The sequence below is a fragment of the Choloepus didactylus genome, chromosome 19 (genome assembly GCF_015220235.1).
Source record: "Choloepus didactylus isolate mChoDid1 chromosome 19, mChoDid1.pri, whole genome shotgun sequence".
In the NCBI taxonomy this organism is placed as follows: domain Eukaryota; kingdom Metazoa; phylum Chordata; class Mammalia; order Pilosa; family Megalonychidae; genus Choloepus; species Choloepus didactylus.
Window position 1 is genome coordinate 61189591 of NC_051325.1, and position 26712 is coordinate 61216302.

A 26712-nucleotide genomic window follows, 5' to 3' on the forward strand; every position below is an offset into this window, starting at 1 on the left:
CACCAAGGAAGGAGGACATGACTGCTGACACAGCTCACCATACCAGGCAAGCTCCCGACCTTGGTGGGATTCAGGAGCTGGAACCAAGTCAAGAACCAGCCATGACTCCAAAGCCTAATTCACCCCCGCCAGGCATGGGTGTGGTGAGGGCAGTCCCACTCCGGAGGTGCGGTCGCTAGGGGTCTGCTGGCGGCAGGCTGGGTTGGAGGCCCAGGCCCGTTCTGGGCCAGGAAGCCCCTTGGGTCTGCCAAGGAGGACGCTGCCGGCCAGGAGCAGGCGTGGGGTCTGCTCGGACCTGGGGCTGCGGCCGGTTTGAGGCTCGGGTCTGGAGTGGGGCCTAGTCAGGCAGGACGGCTCAGGTCTGGCGTGGGGCCTGCTCGGCCGGGGCCTCTTCGAGGCCGGATCGCGCCGCTCGGCTCTGGCGTGAGGCCTGCTCCGGCCGCGCCCGCTCGGGGCCGGGGCCTGCCCGGGGCCCTCCGGCCCTCCCGGCCCCGGCGCCCCCTCGCGCCCCGGGCGGGCCCTGCACGTCTCGCGAGCGGCCCGGAGCGGCGGGGGAGGCGGGGCCCGCGGGCGGGCGGCCGGGCAGGGCCGGGGCGGCGCCGAGCCCGGGCCGGAGCGGGAGCCGGAGCGGCAGCGGCGGGGGCCGGGGCGGGGGGCGAAGATGGCGAACGTGGGGCTGCAGTTCCAGGCGAGCGCCGGGGACTCGGACCCGCAGAGCCGGCCGCTCCTGCTGCTCGGGCAGCTGCACCATCTGCACCGCGTGCCCTGGAGCCACGTCCGCGGGAAGCTGCAGCCCCGGGTCACCGAGGAGGTGAGCGGGCCGCCCCGCCGCCGCCATGCGCCTCCCCGCGCCGGCGGAAGAGGAGGCCCCGGCGGCCGAGGCCCGGGCGCGGCGGCGGGGAGGCCCGGGCGGCCCGCGCAGGCCCCGCCTGCGGCCCCCGGGGTTGGCCTGGCAGGGCAGCCGGTCTCCCCGCGCCGCACACCCCGAGGGGCGGCCCGGGCGAGGCTGCTCGGGGTCAGGCCCAGCGCGCCCGGCCCCACCGCCGCCTCCGGGCCGCCCCGGCCGCCGGGAGGAGCCCCGTCCCTCCCCCGGCGCGGCCTCCGCCCGCCCTGCGCCGCCCGGGTGAGCAGAGGCCGCCGGCGGGGCCCGCGCCGCCCTCCTTTATGAGCACCGGAAAGGCGGGCGCCCGGCCAAGCGCAGCGTGCAGAGCCCCGGGGCCGGGCCCGTGTTCGCTTTCACGTCACCCAGAGCCCGCGCCCCTCCTCGCCCCGGCCCCAGTCCCCCCACACCCCGAGGAGGCTCCAAGGACCCGCGTCCCCAGGCGCTGCCACCCTCACCCTGCCCTCCGGGGACTCCTGCGGGGTCTGCTACCTGCCTTTCCTTAGGGGACGCCGGGTCCCTCCGTCCTCGCGGAAACGCCAAGCCCCGTCAGAGTTCAGTGTCCAAGTGTTCCAAGCAAGGCGGCCCCAAAGTGGCCTTCTAGGCCCCAACTGCACAACCCCGCGGGGCGGAGGCGGCCAGCAGCGGCCCCCACTCGTAGCTCTAGCGAGCCGCAGCCCACCTCCCTCCTTACAGCTGCTCTTGCGGCCCTGTAAGCCAGCGCTCGCCCGCTGTCTCTTGTCTCTCCGCCTCTGACCCCAGCTCTGGCAGGCCGCGCTGAACACACTCAACCCCAACCCCACGGACAGCTGTCCCCTCTACCTGAACTGTGCCACCGTGGCGGCCCTGCCCTCCCGGGTGAGCCGGCACAACAGCCCCTCGGCCGCGCCCTTCGTCACCCGGCTCGTGCGGACCTGCCTGCCGCCCGGGACCCACCGGTGCATCCTGGTGAGTGCGTCTGCCCGGCCGTCCGCCAGCAGTGGGACCGGTGAGCCCGGCCCCCCAGCACCAAGCCCTCCGCACCCCACAGCACGCTTCTGCCTGAGTTATCTCAGGTGCCCGGCACTGCCCCGGCCGCAGCATCGTTATCCATCCCTGCTTCACGGTCGGGGAAACAGGTGCAGAGAGACGAACAACAGTTTGGGTGCCACTCAGAGATTTCCTGAGCCCACGTGCAGCATTTGTCCCTCTGTGTCCGTCTTCCCTGCCCGTGAGGCAGGAAACGGCATGTGCCGGGCCACGGTTTCTTGCTCGGCTGCTGAGACGATGTCTTGGGCCATTGCGGGGCCCTGGGAGGCTCCTGAGGGAGGGGCTGGCCGCTTTGGCCGGGCACCCGTGTCAGGTGTCCACCGTGGGGGGAACGTGGGGCCTCCGACCCAGCCATGGGGCTCTCCAGGACTTCCGGGTGGGTGTGCCCCGTCCCTGCGTCCTGTGCCCCTTCCTCCCAGCGCTGCTTCTCCCTCCCTGTGCTACAGATGGTCTGCGAGCGGTCGGACATCTTTGCCTCAGCCTGCGCCCTGGCCCGGGCCTTCCCACTCTTCACCCACCGCTCCGGGACGTGGCGGAGCACGGAGAAGAAGACTGTCACCGTGGAGTTTTTCCTCATGGGGCAGGACAACGGGCCGGTGGAAGTGTCCACCTTGCAAGTGGGTGTCTGGACATCGCAGCCGGGTCCCCGGGCCCCCCAGGAGTGTGCTCTGATTTCAGAATTCAACTCCGTTTGACCCGTGGCCGCTGAGCAGCCCACTGGGGCCAGACCTTTCGTGCTTTAACCCTGATACCCCCGGGCCCGGGCGTGTCACGTCACCCTCGCCCAAGCACTTTTACATGCGTTCCTTCGTTTGATCTTCATGATGATCCTTCAGAGGCGAGCGAGGCTGGAAGGGGTTTCCCGCGTTCGAGCCCTTGGGTGGGCCTGATCTCGGGCCCCTTCCCCAGGGCTGTGGTCCCACCGCTCCCTGCTCCAGCCCCCGCTTCAGCAGCCAGCACCCAGGTCCTCCCTTCCCTCCCCTCCCTCCAAGCACGGCTTCACTTCTGCCTCGGAGAAAACTGTCGCCTTGGGTCCCGGGTGAACGCCCGGACCCAGTGACTTCACCACGGGCCTTGCCCCTTGGCCTCCTGTATCTGTAACCACTCCCCCTCGGCCTGCATTTGTCCTCACAGGAAGAGAGACATTTCTGATTCCACTGCCCCTGGGTTGGGCCCAGTGGCCCTTTCTGCCTTCTCGCCCGTCATCTTGGCTCCTGAGCCAGGTCTGATCCCCCCGTGGCCTTTATAGCTCCTGCCTTTCCCCCTTAGTCACTTCTGGGGTCTCGGCCTCTGTCTTGGTGCCTGGGACCCGACAGGTGCTGGGACGAGTAACTGAGTGATCCCCCTTTTGTGACGGGCAAACAGGCATGACGAGGTGAAGCTGCTTCCTCACGTCCTGTCGCTCAGGTGGCAGGAGGGCACCTGGACCGCGTCCTCCGCCTTCCCCAGGGCACCTCTGCTCTTTACACCTTGCTGGGGTGAGAGTTGGACGCCCCCGAGGCCTGCGAAAGGCAGCGCCTTGGCCTCCATGTTGATGGCTCCGATAGTGTGAAGGTGCTTCCCAGGCAGAGGCCGTGCTGGCCCATGCCGGTGGGAGGCCGCACCCCCTGTGCGCCCACTCTCAGGCCTCTCGCCCCCAGAGGGCAGCCAGCTGACAGGTGACGGGGACGCCCCGTGGCAGACGGCACAGCTCATGTCCGAGCTGTCAAGCCCAGGGCTCTGCCTTTGAGGCCGTTGGATTTAATTACCTCGGGACAGGCAGAGGCTGGGTGGCAGGAGACGGGTTGGGAGGCGGTGGGCATCGGCCGGCACCTGCCCTCCTGACCAGCGGTAAACACGATGCTGTCTCACGCCCCCGCAAACCTGCACCGCTCTTCTCTTTTAATATCGCCTCTTGCCCGCAAGCTGGGAAAGGCAGCTGCGCCGGCTGCCCTGCTGGAGCCTCTGGGGCTTGGGGTGGGCAGCAGGAATGCGAGGTGGGGGCAAAGAGGGGCTCCATCGGGGCCAGCCGGGAGCTGGGCGTGGGGGGCAGAAGCGCAGCAGAGGCAGGTGTGTGGCAGAGAACCCCCAGGTCAGCGCTGAAGCCAGAGTCACACGGCGGGACATGGGCAGCATTTCTGGGACAAGGCGTGCCGTCCACACTCGTGCCTGTGCCCGTCTCTAAACGGGCCCCTCCCGAGCCCGGCACTGCTCAGCGTGGGCACCCCTACCCGGTTCCCGTTCCCTCTGGGTGCTGGTTAGATGGGGCCAACACAGATGCCCCGTGAGGCTGGCTCTTTCTCGGAGCTTTTCCCTTCTTGCCTAGAATGGTGCGGCATCCAGCGGCAGGAAGCAGGGTGGTCAGACCCCACTGAGGGGTCTCGGGGGTGACACCTCCCCAGGGACCGGAGGGAGACAGCTGGGGAGGCCTGTGAGCCCAGGCCTCAAAGGGCTTCTGCTCAGATGGGAGGATCCCGAGCAGCTTCTGGAGGTTCTGGCCCCTGAGATCCGCCTCCCAGGGTGGCTGGGACTTGGTGGGAGAGAAGGGAGGACAGTGTCCTACAGCGTGTTCCCAGAGGCAGGCTCCAGGGCCTGCTGCCCGCAAAGATGGCCGGGGTAAGGGGGGCAGAGGGCCCCCCTGTTTGAGGGGTGGTCCCCAACACTCTTTGCTGCTCCGTTTTTCCCTGCCCCCACCCGCCCTGTGAGCCACCTGCCCAGGTGGCGTAAGCCTGGATGCCCCTGGGTTCCTGGGGTGTGGACAGGAGGCAGCCCTCGCCCCCACCAGGCCCTGGACACCAGCAGCAGCTCTCGGCTCTTTTCCAGTGCTTGACCAACGCTGCAGAGGGCGTGCGGCTGGCAGCCCGGATTGTGGACACACCTTGCAACGAGATGGACACAGATGCTTTCCTTGAGGTCTGTGGCCCCATTGTGGGGGCGAGCCGGGGAGGGTGGCACTGGCCCCAAGGAGAGCAGCCAAGCCAGGCCGTGCTCACACTGCCTCTGCCCGGGGGCCTGGGGTTGCCGTTGATGAACTCCTGCTGTCCTCCCGGAGGCCTCAGCAGAGCGTGTGGGGAGGGCAGGCCCCTCTCCCAGCTCCTCACTGTCCTAGTGGGAGCGTGGGTCTTCTCTCCTGGGCCTGATTATGCTCAGAGCTGCGAGTCGAAGCCACCACCTTCCACGGCCAGTTCTCCCATCTGCATCGCCATCGGTGCATCCCTCGCCCGGAGCCTTGGCCTCTCTGGGAAGGTGGTGCCTTGGTTTAAGCCGCCTTCACATGTCTTTGTGCTATTGTGTTTTCCATGAAAACATCCAGGAGATTAAGAAAGTTGGAAAAGACGTGGGGATCACCCCAACCATCATCCGGGATGAGGAGCTGAAGACCCGAGGATTTGGAGGTGGGTTGGGGGGTTGTTTCCCTGCAGGCCTGGGCCACCGGGAGTGATCGAGGTGCCCTGGGGGGTGGGGTGGGCCTCAAGGCTGCCTCATGCCAAACTGGTCCTGCTTTGGATTGAAAAGAAACCAGCCTGTCCAACCCGAGGGCGAGACCCTGCGAAGTTAGGCCATCTCAGGGAGAAGCGAGGCAGTGGTTCAGATTCTGGAAGCCTTCTGGAACCCAGTGCTTCTCCCACTTGCCGCCCTTCCAGCCCCAGCGCATGCCGAGCCCTCACTCCCTGGCCTGGCTCAGCAGGCCTTTCTGTCCATCTCAGGTTCAGGTCTGCCAGGGGGCCTTTGCACGCCTGGGTTCTTCTCTCTGGAGTCCTTGAGTGATTTCGTGGTGATCACCACCTACTGCTGCAGGGCTTGGCTCAATGGTACCCCTCAGGGAGGCTCTCCCTGGATGCCCGGCTCTGCCTTCCCCCACCCCCGCCTGGGCACTGGAGGGCCAGCGGCCACTGTGCGTCAGCTTCCTTGAGACGCTTTCAGACTCACCAGGGGAGGGCCACTGTGTTAGGTATCTACGGCTACAAAACAGATCATTCCAGAACACAGTGGCTGGGAACAGCCTCCATGGACCGTCTCACGCTGTCTGTGGGCCAGGATCGGGCGCAGCTGAGCCGGATCCTTGGGCTCGGCGTCTCTCACAAGGCGGTGGTCCGGGGGTAGCTGGAGCTGTGATCATCTCAGGAACCGGCCCCCAGGAGGCTCACTCGCAGGGTGGCTGCAGGCCCCAGGCCCTCGCTGGCTGTTGCTGGAGATGTCAGTTTCTTGCCATGCAAGCCGCTCCATGCGCTCTCCACCTGGCACCTGGCTGCCCTCGGAGGGAGGCAACCAAGAGAAGCCACAGTCGGTTTTGTAGCCTAATCTAAGTGACATCCCATCACATTTTCTGTATTCTCTTGGTTAAAGTGAGTCATTAGGCCCAGCCCATACTCAAGGGGAGGTGACCACACGAGGACGTGAATATGCAGGGGTAGGAGTCTCTGGGGGCCATTTTAGAGGCTGCCCACCCCAGACACATAAACCAGCTATAGGTGGAGGAAGCAGCTATGTCTGTCAGGGACGGCTTTGCAGAGGAAGGGACATTTGCAGTGGGTCTTGCAGGATAAGTAGGAGTTTGTCAGGCTGCATTACTGGCTCTTGTTATGGTTGCCATTATCTTTCAGCTCAATTATTGGGGGTCCTTGAGGCATGGACCTTGCCCACAAACAAAGTCATAGTTTTCTTGAGAAGATGGGGCATATACACCAAACAGTGAGGTAGTGTAGATACAAATGTGGGAGTGAGCTTGAAAAAGGGAAGAACAGTTTCTGAGTTTGAAGAGTAGAGGGAAAGAGAGATCAGTGTGGGCCAGGGTGGCCGTGAAGTATCATCTAAAATCATTTCATTCTGCAATTCTGTTCTTCCTGGAAACGATACACTAATTTTTTTTTTCTCAGAGGGTTGTCTTGCCTAGTGGTGCTTTGCATAGAATTCGTTTTTGGTCTCAGAGCACTGGAACAAATTTGCGTGGAGGGGCAGAGGGCTCCAGGTGTGGCCAGCCCTGCTGTCCGGGAGAAATATGGGGGAGCCGGTGCGGAACAGCTGGTGTGTCCTGGGCATGCCTGGGTGCTCCCTGCTCGGTTCCATCCCCGCCTAACCAGCCCCTGTTGCTGCTCTTCCCTTAGGAATCTACGGTGTTGGCAAAGCCGCGCTGCACCCCCCAGCCCTGGCTGTGCTCAGCCACACCCCGGAGGGAGCCACGCAGACCATCGCCTGGGTTGGCAAAGGCATCGTCTACGACACGGGGGGCCTCAGCATCAAAGGGAAGGTGAGGCTGGGCCGGGCCCCCGGATCTCCCAGGGGTGTTGTCGCAAGGCCACGGGGTTCCTGGGAGCTGTGATCGGGGGCGCACCTCTAGGGAGTCAGGCTCAGGAACAGGCCAGGGGGCGGGTTCCATTCCGAGAAGTAGATGAATGCTTGCAGGTCGTTGGTTCTCGTTTCACACCTCAAGCAGGAGGCTGGAAACAAAAACCCAGGTGCCCACGGACGCAGGGTTTGAGGCAGGAGGTGGTTTTGTCTGGGAGACTGGACGAGGTTGGCGCAGACGGTCGCCAAGCCTGGGTGAGGTTTCTGTAAAGAGCCAGCTTAGCGGCTGTCCACCCGGGGACCACACAGAGGAAGCAGCCTAGACTTCGGGTGAGTGCCTGGGAGTGCTGCCTAGATAAGGTCCCACAAGTCTCTCCTATGGTGGCCCTTTGAGTCCGGCCTTCCCAGGAGGGCGGGAACCTCCAGAACGTCACTCGTGACCCTGTGCATCCATCCATCCACCCCAAAGCCGCCTGCTCTCCATAATCAGCATAGTCTGGGGCCTACTGGGGCCGAGAGCTGGGCTGACCCCAGGGGCAGGAGCAGTGGCCCCAGGCCCAGAGCAGGGACCCTTCCATGGTCCACAGCCCACCCTACAGAGCAGCTCCCGTGCAGCAGGCCGTGGTCCGGACTCCAGGGGGCAAAGGCTGGGAAGGATCAAAAGTGTGAAACATGTGTCCCAGGGCATGTGGAAGTCACCCAGCCCAGAGGGAAGCCCCTAGAAGGGAGGGGAGGGACGGAGGACATTCAGAGCAGATGCCAAACACTGGCAGCCCCCGTGGCTCACAGATGTGCCCTGTTGGCCCAACTGGTGCTTTTGAAAATTTTTGAATCAGTTACCAGCATTTGAAAACAGGAAGAAATCTCAGAGAAGACTGGGTTTCTGGCCTTCTGTAAACTCAGAAGATCCTGTAACATTGTCCTGTGATCTTGCCGGGCGGCATTTAGCTGCCTCTGAGTGGAGGCTGCCCCAGGGCAGGGCTGTCTTTGCCACAGGCCCCGCCACGCCCTGCTGCCTCTCTAACCTTGAGCATGGGTGTCAGCTGTTATCTACACTGGGGATTGTGCTGCTGGTTTTTTCAGTGTATCTAGGATATTTTCTCTCTGGAGTCAGTGATCATTGATTTTAGCATCCTGTCTCCTCTAAACAACAACATTTTTTTCAGGGTTAATCAGGAAATAAAACTAATAATAACAGTGGTTAAAACAAACACACACACTCTCACACAGATGGTAAATTCCCTTTTATTGAATTCCTTACATATTATCATGCCAGTAAAAAAATCAAAAAGAAACTAATTACAGTAAAAGAAAGAAAACATTAATGGATGAACACTTCTAAGTGACATTAGTGTATTTTTTTTTAATGGAAAAAAATATATGTTTCCATATTGGTACTGGATGTGGTACCAGATGGTAACATGTTTCTGTTTCTAAGCCTTCTGCAAATTTGTTAATGATTTCATCAAAATCGATCTCTTCATATTTGTTTTCAAGAGACAGACAGAGGAGCCAGGTTTGTCAATCTGCCTTCACTCAGAGTTGGTCCAAGAAAGCTATCAATTAATATTACTTTTGAAGTTTCTTTCACAGGAAGCAACAGATACAAAAATAGGATCATTCGGCAGATATTCATAAAAATCCCATTTCACAATCGATTCCAGAAGTTGCAGCACTGACCATGTCTAGAGTTCTTTGGGATTGATTCTAGCGGCTTTCAAATGTCTCTGGAGTCAGAAAGCTTGAACACAACTCCAAGAGGACCCAGAGAATGGCAGAGTCAGAGGAGCTCAAGTTCAGTGTCTTGATTTTTGCGGTCACTGTGCTCTCATTGTTTGAATCCACTGGTTAAACGCAGGTCTATGTAGTGTCACAGGCATTGGAAGTGCCAGTTGCTTCTAGGGCAATCCAAAGATTCCAAACTGTTAGGAACTAATTCTCAAACGAGTCCGCATCTGTGTGGGCCAGTAGTGCAAGTGGTGGTTATTTGCAATCACACAGAACAATGTTTCTTAAAGGATAAGTACTAAGAATAGATGACTTTTAAACTTATATATATATATGATTAAAACTTGCAGTAGCCACAGCAATTGTTGAAACTTCAACAGTAGATTTGTTTTGGGAGTTATGTTTTGTCACTGACATTGTTTAGAGATGCCAGCACATGGTGTTCTTAGAAAGCAGACTTGACTTTTAGTCAGTCTATTACCGTTTTTAAGTTCTCTGCAGACAGGGCCCCCAATCTGTACCTGTATCTGTCCCCCCCTGTACCTGGTGCTGGCAGCTTCCCCGTCCCATCCTGCTTCCCACCACTGACGCCATTGAGTTTTGACTGACAGGGTTGTGGACTCTTTTCTCATTGGATCAGATGCTTGTTTTCCACAGTGCTTGTTGGATGGCTAGAGCGAGAAGCAGGGATTCCTGGGAATTAGTCATTTTTGCTGGTGGCATAGCTCCAGTCACCTGGGGGAAACACAGGTGAGCTTGTTCTCACCTCGCTGGGCTGCGGCTGCAATCCTGGCCCAGAAATGTCAGACCACGCTGGCCTTCCCTAGAAACCCAGCGGCACAGCCTCCAGGGGAGCAGTGGCCCTCCAGGGCCAGGCTGGAGCCAGAAGAGCTACCTAACTGTAGGGCATTTTCTGGGGCTCCAGGTCGCCTTCTGAAAGTGAGACAGTGGCCTCTGACCCACAGACCCTGTGGTATACAGGAATCCCCAGGGCCTTGGCAGCAGCAGAACACAGTTTCTGTTTTACACCAGCCCACCTGCCCCCACACTTGGAGCTGCTCTACATCAGTGTGGGGTGAGCCAGCCAGCTTTTACTGGGCCCTTCCTGGGAACTGAGCACAGGGCTGGTGCTGTCTGGGCACAGGGGCTCCAGCGATGGACAGAAAGATCCAGGTCCTGACTTAAGGTGCTCACAGCCTCCCCCAGGGGCCCGTCCGAGCATGAAACATAACATGCATCCACAGAGCAGGCTTTCTCCCAAGCGGCCACATCAGAAGCACACAGGGCAGAAATGGTCACTCCATAAAAAGTGCTGCTTGGTGCTAAAAAGCTCCCACATTTGCAAGACCAGTCGCAGCTCCATTTCCAAAGATCTTGAAAGCAAATCAGGACCAGAGTGGACTAGCAAACATTTTAGTCTTGGGACTCCTTTACACTTAAGAAGTACTGATCCCAAAGAGGTTTTATTTATACAGATTATCTCTATTAATAATTAACTGCATTAGAAATTAAAACTGAGAAATTTAAAAGATATTTATTAATCATTTACAAATAATAGAAATCTATTGCATGTTAACATAAATAACAAAGCTTTAATGAAAAAAATGAATGTATTTTTCAAAAACATTTTAGTGAGAAGAGTAGCGTGGTCTTAACATTTTTGTAAATCTCTTTGGTGTCTGTCTTAATAGAGGACAGCTGGGTTCTCATATAATGTTTCTGCATTCAGTCTCTTGTGATATGTTGTTTTAGTTAAAATATATCAAGAAAATCTGGCTTAATGCATATATGTAGTTGGAAAAGGGAGAAGTATTTTCATAGACTTTTCAGATAACTGTGGGTGTTATTCTTTGATATTACACCAAAACTCAACAAGTGGTAGTTTTTTAAAGGCTAGTAACAATGTGGAATCTGAAACCAGATCAGTGAACATTTATATATCCTCCGTTATAGTAAAATCCACTGGTCTCTCTTGCACTTTAAATGGATGATTTTGTAATATACTGCATGGGTCCTTTGGAAAAATATTTGTTCCCGGAGTAATGCAGAACTTCTGAGCTTTGACACATTTCATTACCTAATGTCAAAAACTCACACTCACTAATCTCGAGACCCATCTCATCGGAAAAGTCATTGAGTATCAGCAAGCCGCCATGGTGGTGGGTATGAGTGTTCCAAAGTTCTGTTTTTTTTTTGAAATCTCAAATTTTGTCATCGGCCACAGAGAATGTCAGTGGTTTTCCTGGATAGTGATGGGCTCGTTTTGTCCATTTTTGAGAAAATGTCTGCCAAACACCAAAGTCTGAATGCCTACCGTTGTCTACCAGTTGTTCTTTCAAGTAAAAATAGCTTTCTGTGAAAAAAGTGACTTGTCTCACTCACAACCCAAACGATCCCACTGGTGCTTTCCCCTCCCCAAGCACCATGTTTCAGTGGGTAGCATTTCATCACACAGAGCATGGAAGAGGCCTCATGCTTCAAAATTAATAGTTTTAAAAACTAATAGTTTTGCTGCTCCAGGAAGGGAGTTCTTAAGGGAAGCTGGCATTGTTTTACTTTATGGGAGTGCACGGAAAGAAGAAAGCAGTGACGACCAGCACTGTTTGTTCCCGGCCGGGGCTCCAGCCTGTCAACACAGTGTCAACCCATCGAAAAAGGCACGTAATCACTTAGTTTTACCATGAGCACAGTTTCTTTTATAAACTAGGGACAAAGTGACAAAGTACAGGGAGTTTGGAAAACCTTCCGCCTTTGCAGGGTTCACCGGGGCCGTGCCTGGGATGCAGTGCCTGGCCCTGACGAGTGGAACCATTTCGAGGCATTCTCTGTAAGGGCTGTTCTGCAAATGGTTTGATTCCAGATCTGAGGCCCTGGTTTTCCATTTAAACAATCTGGGCTCGCTCACAGATTAGGTCAGAAGAGATGGCTTATTTTCCATAGTGCTGGATGAATTTTCACTCTAGGTTTGATTGTAAAAGCAGCTCAGTTTAGGTCTGAAAATACTTCCCACTAAAATTAGAGGCTCACGTCATGTGGTAAGGGTTAAAGCATCACTGGATAAAACTTCAGTCCCGGGTCCTTACATCTGACACCCTGGGGTTAATTTAACATATGAACTTGTCGTCAGAGTTGGGTACCTACCAAATGTAAAAATGTATACCCACTGGCAGCCAGGTTCGGGAGACGGCGCTGAGCCCGTGTGGGGAGGCTGCTGCCACCCAGGCTCCTTCGCAGCCACCTTGTTGGACCTGCTGTAACCACAGGGCTGGGGAGTGGAGACGGCGCCGTGGCGGTGGGGTCTGGGTGGAGTCCAGTGAAAGATGGGGATGAGCAGGGAGCATATATCTGTATATGTATCATAGAATTTGTCCTTTTAACTGTCTTGAAGTGTAGTTGAGTGGCACTAATCGCACTCACGGCTGTTTTGAAAACCTTTTCATCATCTCAGAGACTGTCCCCTTTGGGCAAGGTTGATGGTGAAGGTGCCAGCCCCGGGGCCAGGAGGTCAGGCTTGATTCCTGGGCTGGGGCGGCCAGGGGCGGCCTGCAGTGGGGCGTGGGCGGCTGGCCGGACTCCCCCCCTGGCAGGGCTGCGGTGTGGGTGAGGGGGAGACTGCGGGGGGCTTCCAGAGGGAAGGCGGCAGGATGAGGCTGGAGAGGAAGGGAGGGCGAGCTCTGAGGAGGTGGCTTGGGGGTGTCATTGCTGGACGTTGGACACGGAGACCCCCGGGGCTCCTGGAGGTGTGCACATGGGGGTGCGAGCCAGGGGTTGTGTGGGAGGCAGCCTGGGGCAGAGTGAAGTGGGGGGAGAGTGTGTGAAGGGTGACAGGTGGGGGGACAGGAGACCCAGGGGAGATGGGGGGGCACTCTGGTTGGCAGGCCTGGGCTGGGGCACAGACCCCCACGGGCACCCGGGCTGGGGGCTTGAAGGAGGGCGGAGAGGCCGTGCCCACTGCCACTGTTGGGTCCAGGGCACTGCTGACCTTCGAGCCAGGGGTGGTCAGGGAGTGGGGTCTGAGGGCGGTGGCTGGCCAGGAGCTCAGCCCTGAGGGGCAGGGAGGAGAGGGGTGCCTTGGGGGGTGGCTCCAGGCCAAGGGCACGCCAAGCAGACCTGGATGAGGGGCGGGAGCCAGGGGGGAGGTGGGGTGGGTGCCCTGGGACAGACGGGGCCATCTGCAGAGGCAGCAGGGAGGGTTGTGAGTCCCAGGGGGCAGCTCGGGGGACGCGCCGAAGGCTGGAGGGTCGCGGGGGATGAGGAGGCCTGAGTGGGTGTGGCGGGGGCTGCAGGGCCGGGCGGGAGGGCAGGGGAGGGCGCGGGGTGCTGCTCTGGGGCTGCAGAGCTGGGTCAGGGGTGCTTGGCTCCCTGCGTGGCTTTCTCCAGCGGGAGCTGCCCCACGTGGACAGGTCCACGGAAATAGCCTCGTCCCTCTCGTGTCCTCCGTGGACCAGGGGGCCTGCACTGTCCCTGCCCCTGGCTCCCTGTGCTCTCGGGAATATCCCACCAACCAGCTCGAATTGCAGGAGTTCTGTGGGTGTCCAGGGGTCCTGGGATGGGCTCCACACAGGTCTGGGGGGAACGGTGGGCTCCAGGTTTGGAGGGATGGCTGCTGGCTGGTTTGGCATCCACGTGGCTCACCCCCTCTCCGGCCCCTCTGTGACCCCCTCCAGACCACCATGCCGGGGATGAAGCGGGACTGTGGCGGGGCCGCAGCCATCCTGGGAGCCTTCCAAGCCGCCATCAAACAGGTGAGCAGAGCCAGAGCGAGCCGCCGGGGCCGGGAGCACCTGCCCGTCTCCTGCAGCACCCCACCCTGGTCCTCCCTCCCCTGGGCTCCCTTGGGGACGCAGGGCCTCCTGCCTTCTGGGCTGTTTATGTAGAGGCCGCATCCCTACCTGAGTCTCAGCACCTCGAGGGCCCCCAAAATCCACTTCATGGCGCCCCCGGCTCAGGGCCGGCTGGGCCCGGGCACCCCAAGTGTCTCCTGACGGAGCAGCCCGACCGAGATCATGCGGCCAAAGCCCACTCGGGCCGGGCCCTGGACGGGGCTGTGAGCACCCAAGCCTCGGCTGGTTTTCTCTTTTCTGTTTCAAATGGTCTTGCAGCAGCTGGTCCTACCTGTGCCCCCCGCCGTCTGCTCGCACTCTCACCCATGGCCTCCTCCCCCCTTGCCCCAGCAGACGCCCCGGAGCCCCGTGAAATGGGGGTGGACTTGGTGGGTGTTGTGATGGCTGCACCCGGCACCTGGGGGGCAGGGCCCCTGTGCAAGAGGGACACACAGGGCGGAGGCTGGGCTCGGGGGACACCGAGTCCACCTGGCACTGGGACAGCAGTGGCAGGACCTGGCCGCAGGGCCTCGCTTCCTGGCCTCTGGCCTGGGCGCGACTGCTGTCACGATGATTTAGGAGGCTTGTCTGGTGCTGCTATTAAATCTTGAGCTTTGGTCAGCAGAGTTTCCCGTTATTTAACTTTACGTCAAACCTCGGCTCTTGCCACTGGCCGGAACTGCCTGTCTGTGTGCTGCGGAGACGCTGACGGGGGCTGCTGGGGACCTGGGTCCCACAGTCTTCATTCTCAGCAGGCTCTGCAGGCCCCGGACCTGTGCACCCCAGGGGCTGGAGGACGGTGGCTCCAGCCTGTCTCTGGGGCAGGGGTGGGGATGGTGGCAAACGGGCTCTGGGAAGGTGGTTGCCAGGCCCCTTCCCCACAAGGAGTCATCTTGTGCAGTTGTCAATTGCGACCTCATGCCATACAGGCCCGAGCACTTAGCTCCTGGGGCCCCCACTGAGTTCTCAAAGGCCCACCTGTCCCAACTGACATGGGAGAGGGGCCCTGGGGGCAGGCCTGCCCCAGCCCAGCTGCCATGCACACCCAGGGGTCTGGTGCTCAGCAGAGTGGTCTGGGGGTGGGGGGGGCTGGTGTCTGTGAGCCATGGTCAGGCCAAAGACCCCAGGGCTGGCTGTGCTGGGATAGCCCCGGGGACCGCCCTATACAGAGCATCCTGGGGGGTGCAGAGGCCCAAGCCCCTGTGCCCAGACATCAGAGACCACTGAGCCCCACTGACCAAGCTGGGAGCCCCTTCCAGAGATGAAGGAAAGACCTGCCCGGATCCCTGTCCCCACTGGCGGTCCCGGCAGGCCTCCTCACACTAGGAAAGAGCAGCCTCCTGAGGAGCCAGGGAGCCAGCAATTGACGCCCGATTCCTGAGCAAGGGGAGCCCCCAGTTAAGGGCTAAAAGCTGGTGACGGGGGTAGCCCCTGGCTAGGGAATAAGCAAGCAGCATCTTTGGGGGAGCCCCTGGCTAAGGGACCAGCAGGCAGTCACTGTTTCCTCCTGTGCATGCTCCTAGGAGGTGGCAGGTCTCTTGGGGCACCTGTCAGGGGCTCCTGTGTGCTGGGGGGTTGGCCGTGACATCACAGGGCCCCCACATGTTCTCAGCCATCGAGGCCCTCATCCCCAAGAACGGAGGACAGCCATGCTCTGGTGGAACCAGGGGCTTTGTGTCCCTGGGAGGAGGCTCCTCGGGGCAGCACCCTTTGGGCCAAAGGCTCTGCTAGTGGGAGGAGCAGGGAGTGGCTGGGACCAGGGCAGCTGAGACCACATTGCTGGTGAAAGCAGTGAGCAGGGCGTACCGACCACCGCCAGGGAAAGCTGCTTTTAAGAGGCTCAGCTATTTGTCTCACCAACCTCAAGAGGTTGTTCCCCCACCTGTGCTACCTGGAAGACTTGGTCCTTAGAGTACGTTACAATGCAAATTAAAATCAAAAGCATCTTGGCAGGTGGATTCTAATTCAGACTGGTCAGAAGTCCTGCCCGGCTCCCTCCCGCTAGAGGGGTGGACTGTTGTCACGGCAGGTGGAGCAGGAATCTGGGAGCAGCAGGGCACTCGGCTGCCTGGGCTTCGTATTGGCCCTGGAGGGGACGGAGCTGATGGCCGGCAAAGTACAGCCCCAAAGGGGCGCATGGGCCTCCCCTGGGCAGCCCTTCCCAGCCTCCTGCCCCCCTCACGGTGCCCCCTGGAGAGGGGCCGCCTTCACCCCAAAGGTAGGGCTGGGCATTGGCCCAAGACCACAGGCCTTCCCAGAGAAGCTGCCGCCCATGGGGAGGATGGAGAAGGGACCTGTGCCGCGTTCCTTCGCTGGTGGGGACTAACGAGGAGCCACCTGATGCAGCACGTAGGCCTGGCCTTGGGCAGCAGCTCCCCGACACCTGGCCCTCCGAACCCCACCCGGACCCGTGACCTCCCTGCTGGATGACCTGGTCGGGAAGCCGGCGAGGGACCACGGCCCGGCTGTCAGGCTCTCACTAGATGGATCTCTCTGAAGGCAACAGCTGCTGCTTGTTGGGGCACTGGGGGTGGGAGGGGGATTTCAGGAGTCAGGTGGCTGGTCCCTGGGGCTAGTCTTTGCCATCCCAGTCCCCACCATCGTCTCTGGCAGCTGTGCCCAGCTGGCTGGGAAATGCCCCAGCAGGTTGAGTCTTCTGGGCTTGAATCCCATTCACAGGAGGCCGCTTGGCAATGGTTCATCAGCTGGCAGCCAGTGAGTGGTCTCAGACTCCCTGGGATCCCTCCACCCCCAGGGGTGACACAGCCGCGCGATTGCAAGGGTGCCGAGCCCCTCTCCGCCTGTCACCCTCACTCTAGACAAAGATCTCCCCCTGACAAGAGCCTGGAGGCGTCACTCTAACTTCTTGCTTGGTCTTGATGTCTCCTTAAAAAGGAATGTGCCATGAGTTAAGCTACAAAGTACCCATTGAGAGCAGTGGGTTGAAGCCCACAGAGAAAGCCAGAACCCACCCTTCCAGGCTGTTGGGGTGCCACAGAATGAATAAGTAAATGGGGGGAGGGGAGAGAAAACGGTTTCTTACAGTGGAATTCCAGTTAATAGCCGTAGAAGGAAAGAAGGAAACAGAAAATCAGCATGCAGCAAACACTGTAGTAATAACTGTTTCGGGTAAGGGTGCTTGATAGATGCTGAAGTTAGAGGGTGACGGTGTGACGAGGAGCAGGCTACTGGAATGGTCCCCGAGGGGCTGCACCCCAGGCCCCGCAGTCCCTTTACAGTGGAGGAACCTGGCAGTGCCACCAGCCGGATCTCAGGGCAGACGGTGCATGGCGGGGTGGGCACGACCCTGCCCGGCCGCACAGCCTGCACATGGATGGCCGTGAGGAGCAAATGTCCGGCAGACCTGACGCAAAATCATCCAGGTCGCGAGAGACAGAGACCAAGGTGCAGCCTGAAGGAGCCTAAAAAGGTGGCAAGGAAATGCCTCACGTGCCCCATTCGGATCCTGCCCTCGAGAAGGGCCTTAGTGGAGCCCGTGGTGACATCTGAACAACACCCATGCCTGGTATCTGTGCCGGTTTGGATCTGTGATGTCCCCCGAAGGCCATGTTCTTGAATCCAGTCTCGTGGCTGCAGACCACTGGGGGTGGGCCTTTGATTAGGTTGTTTCCATGGAGATGTGACCCTGCCCACTCAAGGTGGGTCTTGATTGGTTCACTGGAGTCCTTCAGAGAGCTCAGAGCCAACAGACCCCGACACTGAGACAGAAACGCCCTGGGAGAGACAAGCAGAAGGACCCGGAGAAGCTGAGACAAGCCCAGAGACGTTTTGGAGAAAGCCACCTTGAAACCGGAGCCCAGGAGAGAAGGACCAGCAGACATCACGTGCCTTCCCGGGTGAAGAGGAAGCCCGGATGGCATCGGCCTTTCCTCTTGTGGATGCCTTAGCTTGGACATTTTTATGGCCTTAGGACTGTAGATTTGTAACCTAATTAACCCCCTTTATTAAAAGACAATTCATTTCTGGTATTTTCCATTTCGGTAGCTTTAGCAAACCAGGACAATAAGTATTGTTTTTGTGATCCTAATTCTGGTCACTATACTACAGTTATGCAAGATGCTAACATTTTGGGAATCTGGGTAAAGAATATCTGGAAACTAGTATGTTTTTCACATTTTTTTGTAGCTTTGAAATTGTCAAACTGAAACATGTAAACATTTTTAAAAGGAGGGACCGTGACATCCCGTGAGCCTGAGGAGGTCCCTTTCCCCTGTGAGAGCGACGGGGCGCAGGCACGCTGGAGAGTCACCTGGGAGTGTGGGGAGGGGGCGCTCCTGGCCCCACCCCTGGGATTCCAACTCCCCCTGCAATTCCAAGGCCTGGTTCTGAGAAGCGCCCCTCGGACTGGCTGCTTCTGTACCCCGTTATCCAGCAGCACAAACCCAGGAGCGCTTGCCCAGGGACCTGCCCTGGCCTCTGAGCCAGCCTTCCCCAGGCCCGGTCTCCAGTGCAGCAGTGTCCCCAGGGAGCTGTCAGAGCTGCAGATCCAGAGGGTCTCTGACTCGGTCAAGTTTGGGAACCACTGGCCCAAGCCCACCCAACGCTCCCCCCACCCCTGCCACCCATGCCCTCTTCTGCCTGTGGCATTGCTGTTTCCTCTTCTCTCTGGCAATTGCCCCTGCCCTTTCCGGGCCCCAGTTCAACACCCCATCTCTGGGGTACTTTTCGGGGCTCCCTCCTTTGTGGGAGAAGCTGATCTCTCTGGCCTCAGCGGCCTGGAGCCCCTGGGCCTCACCCTGTGTCCCAGGGGCCATGCGGTTGTTGATTCATTTATTCTCAGCCCCCCCATGCCATGTGGCCGGGAGCTGCTGGAGACCTCGGGCAGGGACGGCCCGGCATGAGCGTGCCGAGTGGCAGGGGCCTGGGTCCTTGGGAGAGGGGGAGACCGAGGTCCTGAAGGCTCTGCTTCCCTCGTCCCGTCACGGGCTGGGTTTCGGGCGGGAGCGGAGCCTCAGGGCCCTCGAGGAGCTGACAGGTGTCCCTTGAGACTGGCCCCCAGGAGGAGAGCGGGGTTCATCCTCCCACGCTGTGCGTCGAGGTTCACGGTCATCTGCGCGGCGTCTGTTCAGGGCCTGGTGCGGGACTCACAGTGGTTCCTGCCCCGGGTCCTGGGTGGGCACGGGGGCTCGCAGCTGCCCCCGGCCCGGCCCATGGCTCCAGCATGGACCGGCCTCCCCGGCTCCGTCGCTGAAGGTTCGCCTTTGTGGGGGCTCTGCACCCGTGGTGGAGGAATCCCCTGCTCCAGGAGGCGCGGAGGATGCTGGAGCCCATGAGGTGTTTACGAGAGCCCTTGAGGCCGAGGCGGCCGCCTGGAGCCAGGAGGAGCTGGGTCGTGCTTCAGGGCCCGTGGCCAGGACCAGCCTTCCGGAGGGTCAGGGGCAGGGCTGGCAGGCTGTGCCGGCTTGTCGCCGTGAGGGCGAGGCCTCCTGGGGTTGACGGGCCTGCTTCGAATCTGGGTGGGCAGGAGCCCTCAGCGCCTGGAGCACTCGTCTCCCTTTGGTGCTGGCATTGGAAAACTAGCTTCCCGGCGCCTGCATTCTCAGATGCTCGCACCTTCCTTTCATGCAGCGCCATAGCGCTCACGGGGTTTGTGCAGCGAGGAGGCCGAGAGGGTTGCGCCCAGAGCGGTATCCCCTTCCCAGCCCCTGCTGTCTGTGCCTCAGCTCTGTCCGTCTGTCTGTCTGTCTGGGGCCCTCTGTCGGGTCTGCGCGCTCCCAGCTCCGCCCACCCCTTGCCTCCAGCCTGGGACTGGCACCTCTGCCCTCTCTTGCCAGGGTTTCAAGGACAACCTCCACGCCGTGTTTTGCTTGGCGGAGAACGCGGTGGGGCCCAGCGCCACGAGGCCTGACGACATCCACCTGCTGTACTCAGGAAAGTAAGGCGGCCCTGCCCTCGCCCGTCCCCGCGCCCGTCCCCGCGGCGTCTGCCCGTTACCCGCGCCCGTGGCCTCTGCCTCCCAAGGCCAGGCTGGGTCATGGCCCCGGAGCCACACACACACACACACACACACACACACACACCACACACACACACACACACACACACACACACACACACCACACACACACACACACACACACACACACACCGGCAAGCCCACTGCTCTGGCCCCGGCCCCGGGGGAAGGCGTTTCCAGGACAGAGGCAGATCCTGGGGGGAGGAGGCCCCGGGACAAGAGTCCTGGGCAGCCGCCAGGCCCCCACCCCACCCCTGCCGGCAGGGGCTTGCTCCGGGCATGTCCAGGAGGGTCCCGTGGGAGCTTTGGTAGCGGAAGCCCCCACGTCGAGTGGCCCATGTCACCTGATGGGGTGCTGGGCTCCCGGGGGCCGCCGGGCTCCGGGACTCAGGGTCAGCCTGTGCTCAGCCCTTCCCCAGCTCTAGGCTAACGTTCTTGGGGCATCAGAAGCCCTGACTCAGGAGTCCGGCTTCTGAGACAGAAAGCAGACTAGAGGTTATGGGGGTGGGGAGGGAGTGTGTGTTTGTAAAAATTTAAAAAATAAAAATAAATAAATAAATAATAATACTAAAGTAATACATACAGAAAGAATTACTAAAATATTTATGTACAAGTTCCTTCTTCGAAATAGTTGACATCTTTCTTGATCAAGACAAAAAATAATACAAGGCAAATAAAGTCAGTATTATGTTCTATATTTATATAAATAAAGTCAATATTTTATGTTTTATTATATTACAAAAGTGGACCATTTAATTTTGTTTCTCACATTCTTTTTGAAAGAAAACATTTTGATCCATAGAATGTGAGATGTGTGAAGACTTCTAGAGTTTTTATCCATGCTGGAATACTGTGTAGAGAAGTCTAGGAACATGGGAAAATACTGACACAAAGTTTTTTGATTGTTTCAAGTTGTAAAATCTTAGTAACTTTCCTATGATGCTAATTTTTAATTGAACGAGTCGTTGAATACAGAAGTTAAACTTCTGTTAGGGGCCCCTTTAAAAATTGCATTAAACAGTCGTTTGTTGATCAAATTCTAATTAATTTTTGTTTACTGGGATACTTTTAAGGTACAGCATGCTATCATTTGATAGGTGCATACTCAAAATTGGCTATTTTTGAAATAATACTTTTAGAAACATAGCCTTCCACCAAAAAAAAAAAAAAAAAAAAAAGATCCCTTGCTAGGGACCCTTCCCAGCCCTGAGATTCAGTCTGGGGCCATTATCTTTTCCTTTTATTAACTTCTTATTTTGAAATAACTTCAAACTTACAGGAAAGTTGCAAAAATTACACAAAAAAATACATAGAACTCCAACACAACCCCCATCCAGCTACCCAAATTTACTGTTAGCATTTTGCCACATATGTTGTATCATCCTATGTATTTATCTGTCTGTCTGTCTGTCTTCTAAACATTAGAGAGCAGATGGCATGTGCTGTCCTATTCTAGCACAGCACTTCGTGCCCATTTCCTGAGAATGAGGACACTCAGCTTACGTGACCACCTTAAGTACAACTATCAGGTTCATGAAATTTAACATGATATAAAGTATATGGTCCGTTTTCCAGTTTCTTCAGCTGACCCAGTCACATCTCTTGGGCCTTTCATCCTCCACCGTTAGGTCCAGCCCAGGGTCACGTGTTGCATTTGGTGGTCATTGTCTCTGCAGTTTCTAACTCTTGTTAATCATGGGAACATATTAGCATATAGACTTTCCCAGCTCAGCCACTCCCAAGCCAGTGATTCAGTGGCATTAATCATGGTCACAAGGTTGAGCTACCATCACCAGCACCAGCACCTGAACTCCCCACCCATCTCCCCAAACTGACCCCTTGCACCCCCTGAGGCTTACTCCCCAGTCCCCTCTCCCCTGCCTGATAACCCATATTCTACTTTCTGTCTCTCTGAATTTGCATGTTCTTATTATCCCATATTAGTGAAATTATATAATACCTGCCCTTTTGTGTCTGGCTAATTTCACTCAACACAATGTCTTCAAGGTTCATCCATGTAGCAGCATGTAGCAGAACTTCATTCTTTTTTTACAGCTATATAATATTCCATTGTATGTATATATCACATTTTGTTAATCCATCTGTCTGTGAACACTTGGGTTGCTTACATCTTTTGGCAATTGTGAGTCGTGCTGCTGTGAACATATGTGTAAAGTATCTGTCCTAGTCTCTGCTTTCAGTTATTTGGGGTTGTATCTAGTGGTGGGATTGCTGGGTTATACGATAATTTTGTTGATTTTTTGAGGAATTCCCAAACTGTTTTGCATAGCTGCTGCACCCTTTACATCCCCACCAACAATGTATGAAAATTCTTATCTTGCACGTTCTTGCCAGCATATGTTATTTGCTGTTTTGTTTTTGTTTTAAATGATAGTTTTTCTAGTAGGTGTGAGCTGGTATCTCATTGTGGCTTTGATTTCCATTTCCCTCATGGCAGAGGACATTGAAGATCTTTTCATGTGCTTAGTGGCCATTTGTATATCTTCTCTGGAGAAATGTCTGTTCAAGTCCTTGGTCCATTTTTAAATCAGGTTGTTTGTCTTTTTGTGGTTGAACTGTAGGATTTCTTTATATGTTCTGCATTTTAAGCCCTTATCAGATATGTGGTTTCCAAATAATTTCTTCCATTCTGTGGGTTGTCTTTTCACTTTCTTCACAATATCCTTTGATGCACAAAAGTTTTTAATTTTGAAGAAGTCTGCTTTATTGATTTTTTTTCTTTTGTTGCTCATGCTTTTGGTGTAAAGTCTAAGAATCCATTGCCTAATACAAGGTCCTGAAGATATTCCCCTGTGTTTTCTTTTAGCAGTTCCATAGTTTTAGTTTTTATATTTAGATCTGTGATCCATTTTGAGTTAGTTTCTGCATATGCTGTGAGGTAGGGGTCCACTTTCATTCTTTTGCATGTGGATGTCCAGTTATCCCAGCACTGTTTGTTGACGCACCATCCTTCCCCATTGAGTGGATTTGGCACCCTTGGCCATAGATGTAAGGGCTTATTTCTGAACTCTCAATTCTATTCCATCGGTCTATCTTTCTGTCCTTTTGCCAGTACCATACTGTTTTTATGACTGTAGCTTTGTAATAAGTTTTTAAATCGGGAAGTGTGAGTCCTCCAACTTTGCTCTTATTTTTCAAGATGGTTTTGACTATTCAGGGCCCTTTGCCCCGATGATTGGGTTTGATGGTTGGGTGTTCAATTTCCATGAAAGAGGCTGTTGGATTTTTATTGAGATTGCATAGAATCTGTAAATCCCTTTAGGTAGTATCGACATCTTAATGATATTGCCTTCCAATCCATGAACATGGGATATGTTTCCATTTATTTAGATTTTTTATTTTTTTCCATAATGATTTGTATACAAGTCCTTTATGTCATTTGTTAAATTTCTTCCTATTTAGTCTTTTAGTTGTTGTTGTAAATGGGGTTTTCTTCATTTCCTTTTGGGATTGTTCATTTCTAGATATTTTATTCTTTTGTTGCTGTCGTAAATGGAATTGTTTTCTGGATTTCCTTTTCAGATTGCTCATTGCTGGCATGTAGAAACACCAATGATTTTTTTGTGTGTGTATTGATCTTGTACCCTGCCACTGTGCTGAATTCATTTATTAGTTCCTGTAGCTTTCTTGTAGATTCTTTGGAATTTTCTGTATGTAGGATCATGTCATCTGCAAATAAAGATAATTTTGTGTCTTCTTTTACAATTTGGATGCCTTTAATTTCTTTTTCTTGCTTAATTGCTCTGGCCAGAACTTCCAGACATCCTTGCCTTAGGGAAAAGCTTTCAGACCTTCGCCACTGAGTGTGATGTTAGCTGTGGAAGGGTGGCAGCCAAGAACAGAGAACAGCTGGCTCCCCAGAACTCAGAGTAGGAGACTCCACTTGCTGCCACCCCTTCCCTTCTGGGGGCCTGTGAGCTGGGTGACCCTGAGAAGGCCTCGCCCATCAGCTGCTTCCTCCTCTGGGCATTTGCCCCGTCCATCTCGTACCATTCCCACTGCACCCTATCTCCCCTTCTACCGATGGGGAGACTGAGACCTGGGGCAGTTCAGCAGCCTGCCCTGGCTCACAGCTCGCGGGGGCCTTTGCTTCTGTCCACAGGTCTGTGAGGTGCAGGGGGAGCTGGGCGTCCCTGCATCCTGGAGGTGGGGGGATTCGAGGATCACGCTCAATAGGGATCTTGTGAAAAATACTCAAGGGCTGCAGGGACTGGGGCTCTAAGTGGGATCTCCCCAGTTAGGGACTCACTCCCAGTGTCCCAAAGAGCCCCATCCCTGAGCCAGGGTCTCTGCTGCTGCACCAGGACTGTGGAAATCAACAACACCGATGCCGAGGGCAGGCTGGTGCTGGCGGACGGCGTGTCCTATGCCTGCAAGGACCTGGGCGCCGACATCATCCTGGACATGGCCACGCTGACCGGAGCTCAGGTGGGCGCCGCACTCGGGCCCTGGAGAACCCAAACCCCTCACTCCAGGATTTCTCCAGGTGGAGAGGCAGGCAGGGCTGTGGGGTGTAGTGGGGCTGCTGTCCCCGAACCTCCATGACCTGGGGCTGCTGTCCCCGAACCTCCATGACCTGGGGGTGCTGCCCTGAACCTCCATGACTTGGGGCTGCTGTCCCTGAACCTCCATGGCTTGGGCCGGCCCGAGAGGAGCCTGTGGCCTCCTGAGTGGCTCCAGCCCATGGGGTCCTGGAAGCCAGACAGGCCGCCATCGTCTGCCTCTTGTCTCCTTCCTTTCTCTCTCTGATTTGTTTCTCTGGGCCTCTCTCTCCTCCTCTCCCTCCAGGGCATCGCCACGGGGAAGTACCACGCAGCGGTGCTCACCAACAGCGCCGAGTGGGAGGTGGCCTGCGTGACGGCCGGACGCAAGTGCGGGGACCTGGTGCACCCGCTCGTCTACTGCCCCGAGCTGCACTTCAGCGAGCTCGCCTCGGCCGTGGCCGACATGAAGAACTCGGTGGCGGTGGGTCGGGAGTGGGGTCCTGCACGTGGCCCTCGGGGGCTGGGGGTGGGGGCAGGTGCCACCCTAAGGAAGCGACTGCACAGTGGGGAGATGGAGGCCCCGGAAAACAGCTGCAGTGCGAGGAGGGTCCCCAGCCGGCCCACCCCGAGGCAGGTGTCAGGACCTGCGCTCAGGAGGGGAGAGTTCAGGATGCAATCCTGTGCCGTGCCCGGCAGCGCCAGGTGTTTCTCTCACTCTCGGGTCGACTCGTTCTCCTCGAGCCCCCGCTGGCTCCTCCCTGGTCCTGGGAGTGGACTCAAGAGAGGTGGCCGCCAAGGGGGTGCAGCTGGTTCAGGCCCTGGCGGAAGCGACCCCCAGACATCTGGGGGGCAGCCCTGGGGGCACACTTTGTGGGTCACTGTCCTCTGCCGTCTGCCCCAGGACCGGGACAACAGCCCCAGCTCCTGCGCCGGCCTCTTCATCGCCTCCCACATTGGCTTCGACTGGCCCGGGGTCTGGGTGCACCTGGACATTGCCGCACCTGTGCACGCCGTGAGTGTCCGGGGCCGCGGTGGCTTCAGGCACCCCCCGTGGGCACCCAACCCCTCCTCCTTGCTGGGCCAGCGCCCAGTCCTACCGCCCCAACCCCCCACCCCCTCCTCAGCAGCCTGGCCCGGGTCCCACCCTCTCACCGGCTGTCTGTCTGGACCCCGTCTCTGGCTCCAGAGCCACAGGCTGAGCTCGTTGGAAACGTTCTGTGTGTAGGTTGCACTGCCTGGGGCCCAGCCTCTGGCCAGCTGTGGTCCTTCCTGACCCCTGGTGTCATCCTCCATGGGAACAGGGTGACTGCGGTGTGCAGTCCTTCCCCGGCCAGCCCATCCTCGGCAGGAGGCCAGGACCCCCCTGGCTCACCCTTCCCCACCCCAAGGAGGGCTGGGGCCGGGGGCATACAGGGCTATGCCCACGGCCCACCCCCTCACGTTGGCCCTTGGGGAGGCCCAGGACTCTGGCCTGCCCCTCCAGGACTCCCTTAGGAGAAGGGCGCCGGGCATGAGCAAGGCGGTGGGACACCCTTGCCTGGGGTCTGAGAGGCCTTGCCCACCCGGGGTCCCTACCCTGCCCCTCTGCCTGCAGGGTGAGCGGGCCACGGGCTTCGGCGTGGCCCTCCTGCTTGCACTGTTCGGCCAGGCCTCTGAGGACCCCCTGCTGAACCTGGTGTCTCCGCTGGGCTGCGAGGCCGGCACGCAAGAGGGGGACGTGGAGAGGGACTCCAAGAGGCGCAGGCTCGTGTGACCACCAGCCCCTGCTCGCCCCAGCACGCGGCCCCTTTTACCTCACTTTGCACTGATTTATTTTAAGCAATTGAAAGATTAGACCTTAAATGTGGGTTTGGTTTGTGTTTTGTTGTTAACTGTCGTGATGACGGAAGCAGCTTGTTCTCACGTCCTAGAAGACAGCTTGGGTTCGGCGGGGCCACGGGGCGGGCAGAGGCTTTGGAGGGTGCTGGGGTTTGTCTCTGAGTTACCCACAGGCCTCCCTGTCAGCTTCCTCAGGCTGCGTTCCCACCTGGGGACTGGGGAACGCCCTCGGAGGCTCAAACTGCATGGTGGCTCATCCCAGCCCAGGTGGAACCCTCAGCCCAGGCCCGTCCCTCTGCCCACGCGGCCCAGGGGCCCTCCCTCCACTCCCGGCCCGCCGTGGGGCCGTGGCCCTGCCCTGGGGCCTTGTCACAGCCTGGGCTGTGGCCCTCACCACCACCCCAGGGAGGGGGCGGAGGTGACAGAGAGTCCTGATCCAGGCCCCTCAGAACTCACTGGGGGTGGGATGAAATGCCGCTGCGTCTGCCCCCAGCACAGAAACGGGCTGCCCGGCCATCCCCGCCTTTCCCCAAACCATGTGTGAAGCCTTTCCCCAAACCGTGGTCTCAATCAAATATTTATTAATTGTCTGCTGTGTACACAAGACCTGGCATCAAGGTTCTCCCCATCTGGGAACACTCCCGTGTGACAAGTTGAACAACCATAACCGCAGCCACAAGGCCACGG

General features: G+C 57.5%; 1 protein-coding gene across 1 annotated transcript; it reads left to right on the plus strand.

Moving 5' to 3' along the window:
• The first annotated feature begins 593 nt into the window (after positions 1-593).
• NPEPL1 (aminopeptidase like 1) lies at positions 594-26054 on the plus strand. Its single transcript, XM_037812457.1, has 12 exons — positions 594-811; positions 1643-1828; positions 2356-2526; positions 4712-4801; positions 5202-5283; positions 6994-7136; positions 13570-13647; positions 19521-19621; positions 24028-24151; positions 24512-24688; positions 25109-25219; positions 25802-26054. Exons 1-12 carry the CDS (start codon positions 662-664, stop codon positions 25958-25960), a joined length of 1572 nt encoding a protein of 523 aa, XP_037668385.1. The 5' UTR covers positions 594-661; the 3' UTR covers positions 25961-26054.
• The last annotated feature ends 658 nt before the right edge of the window (positions 26055-26712 follow it).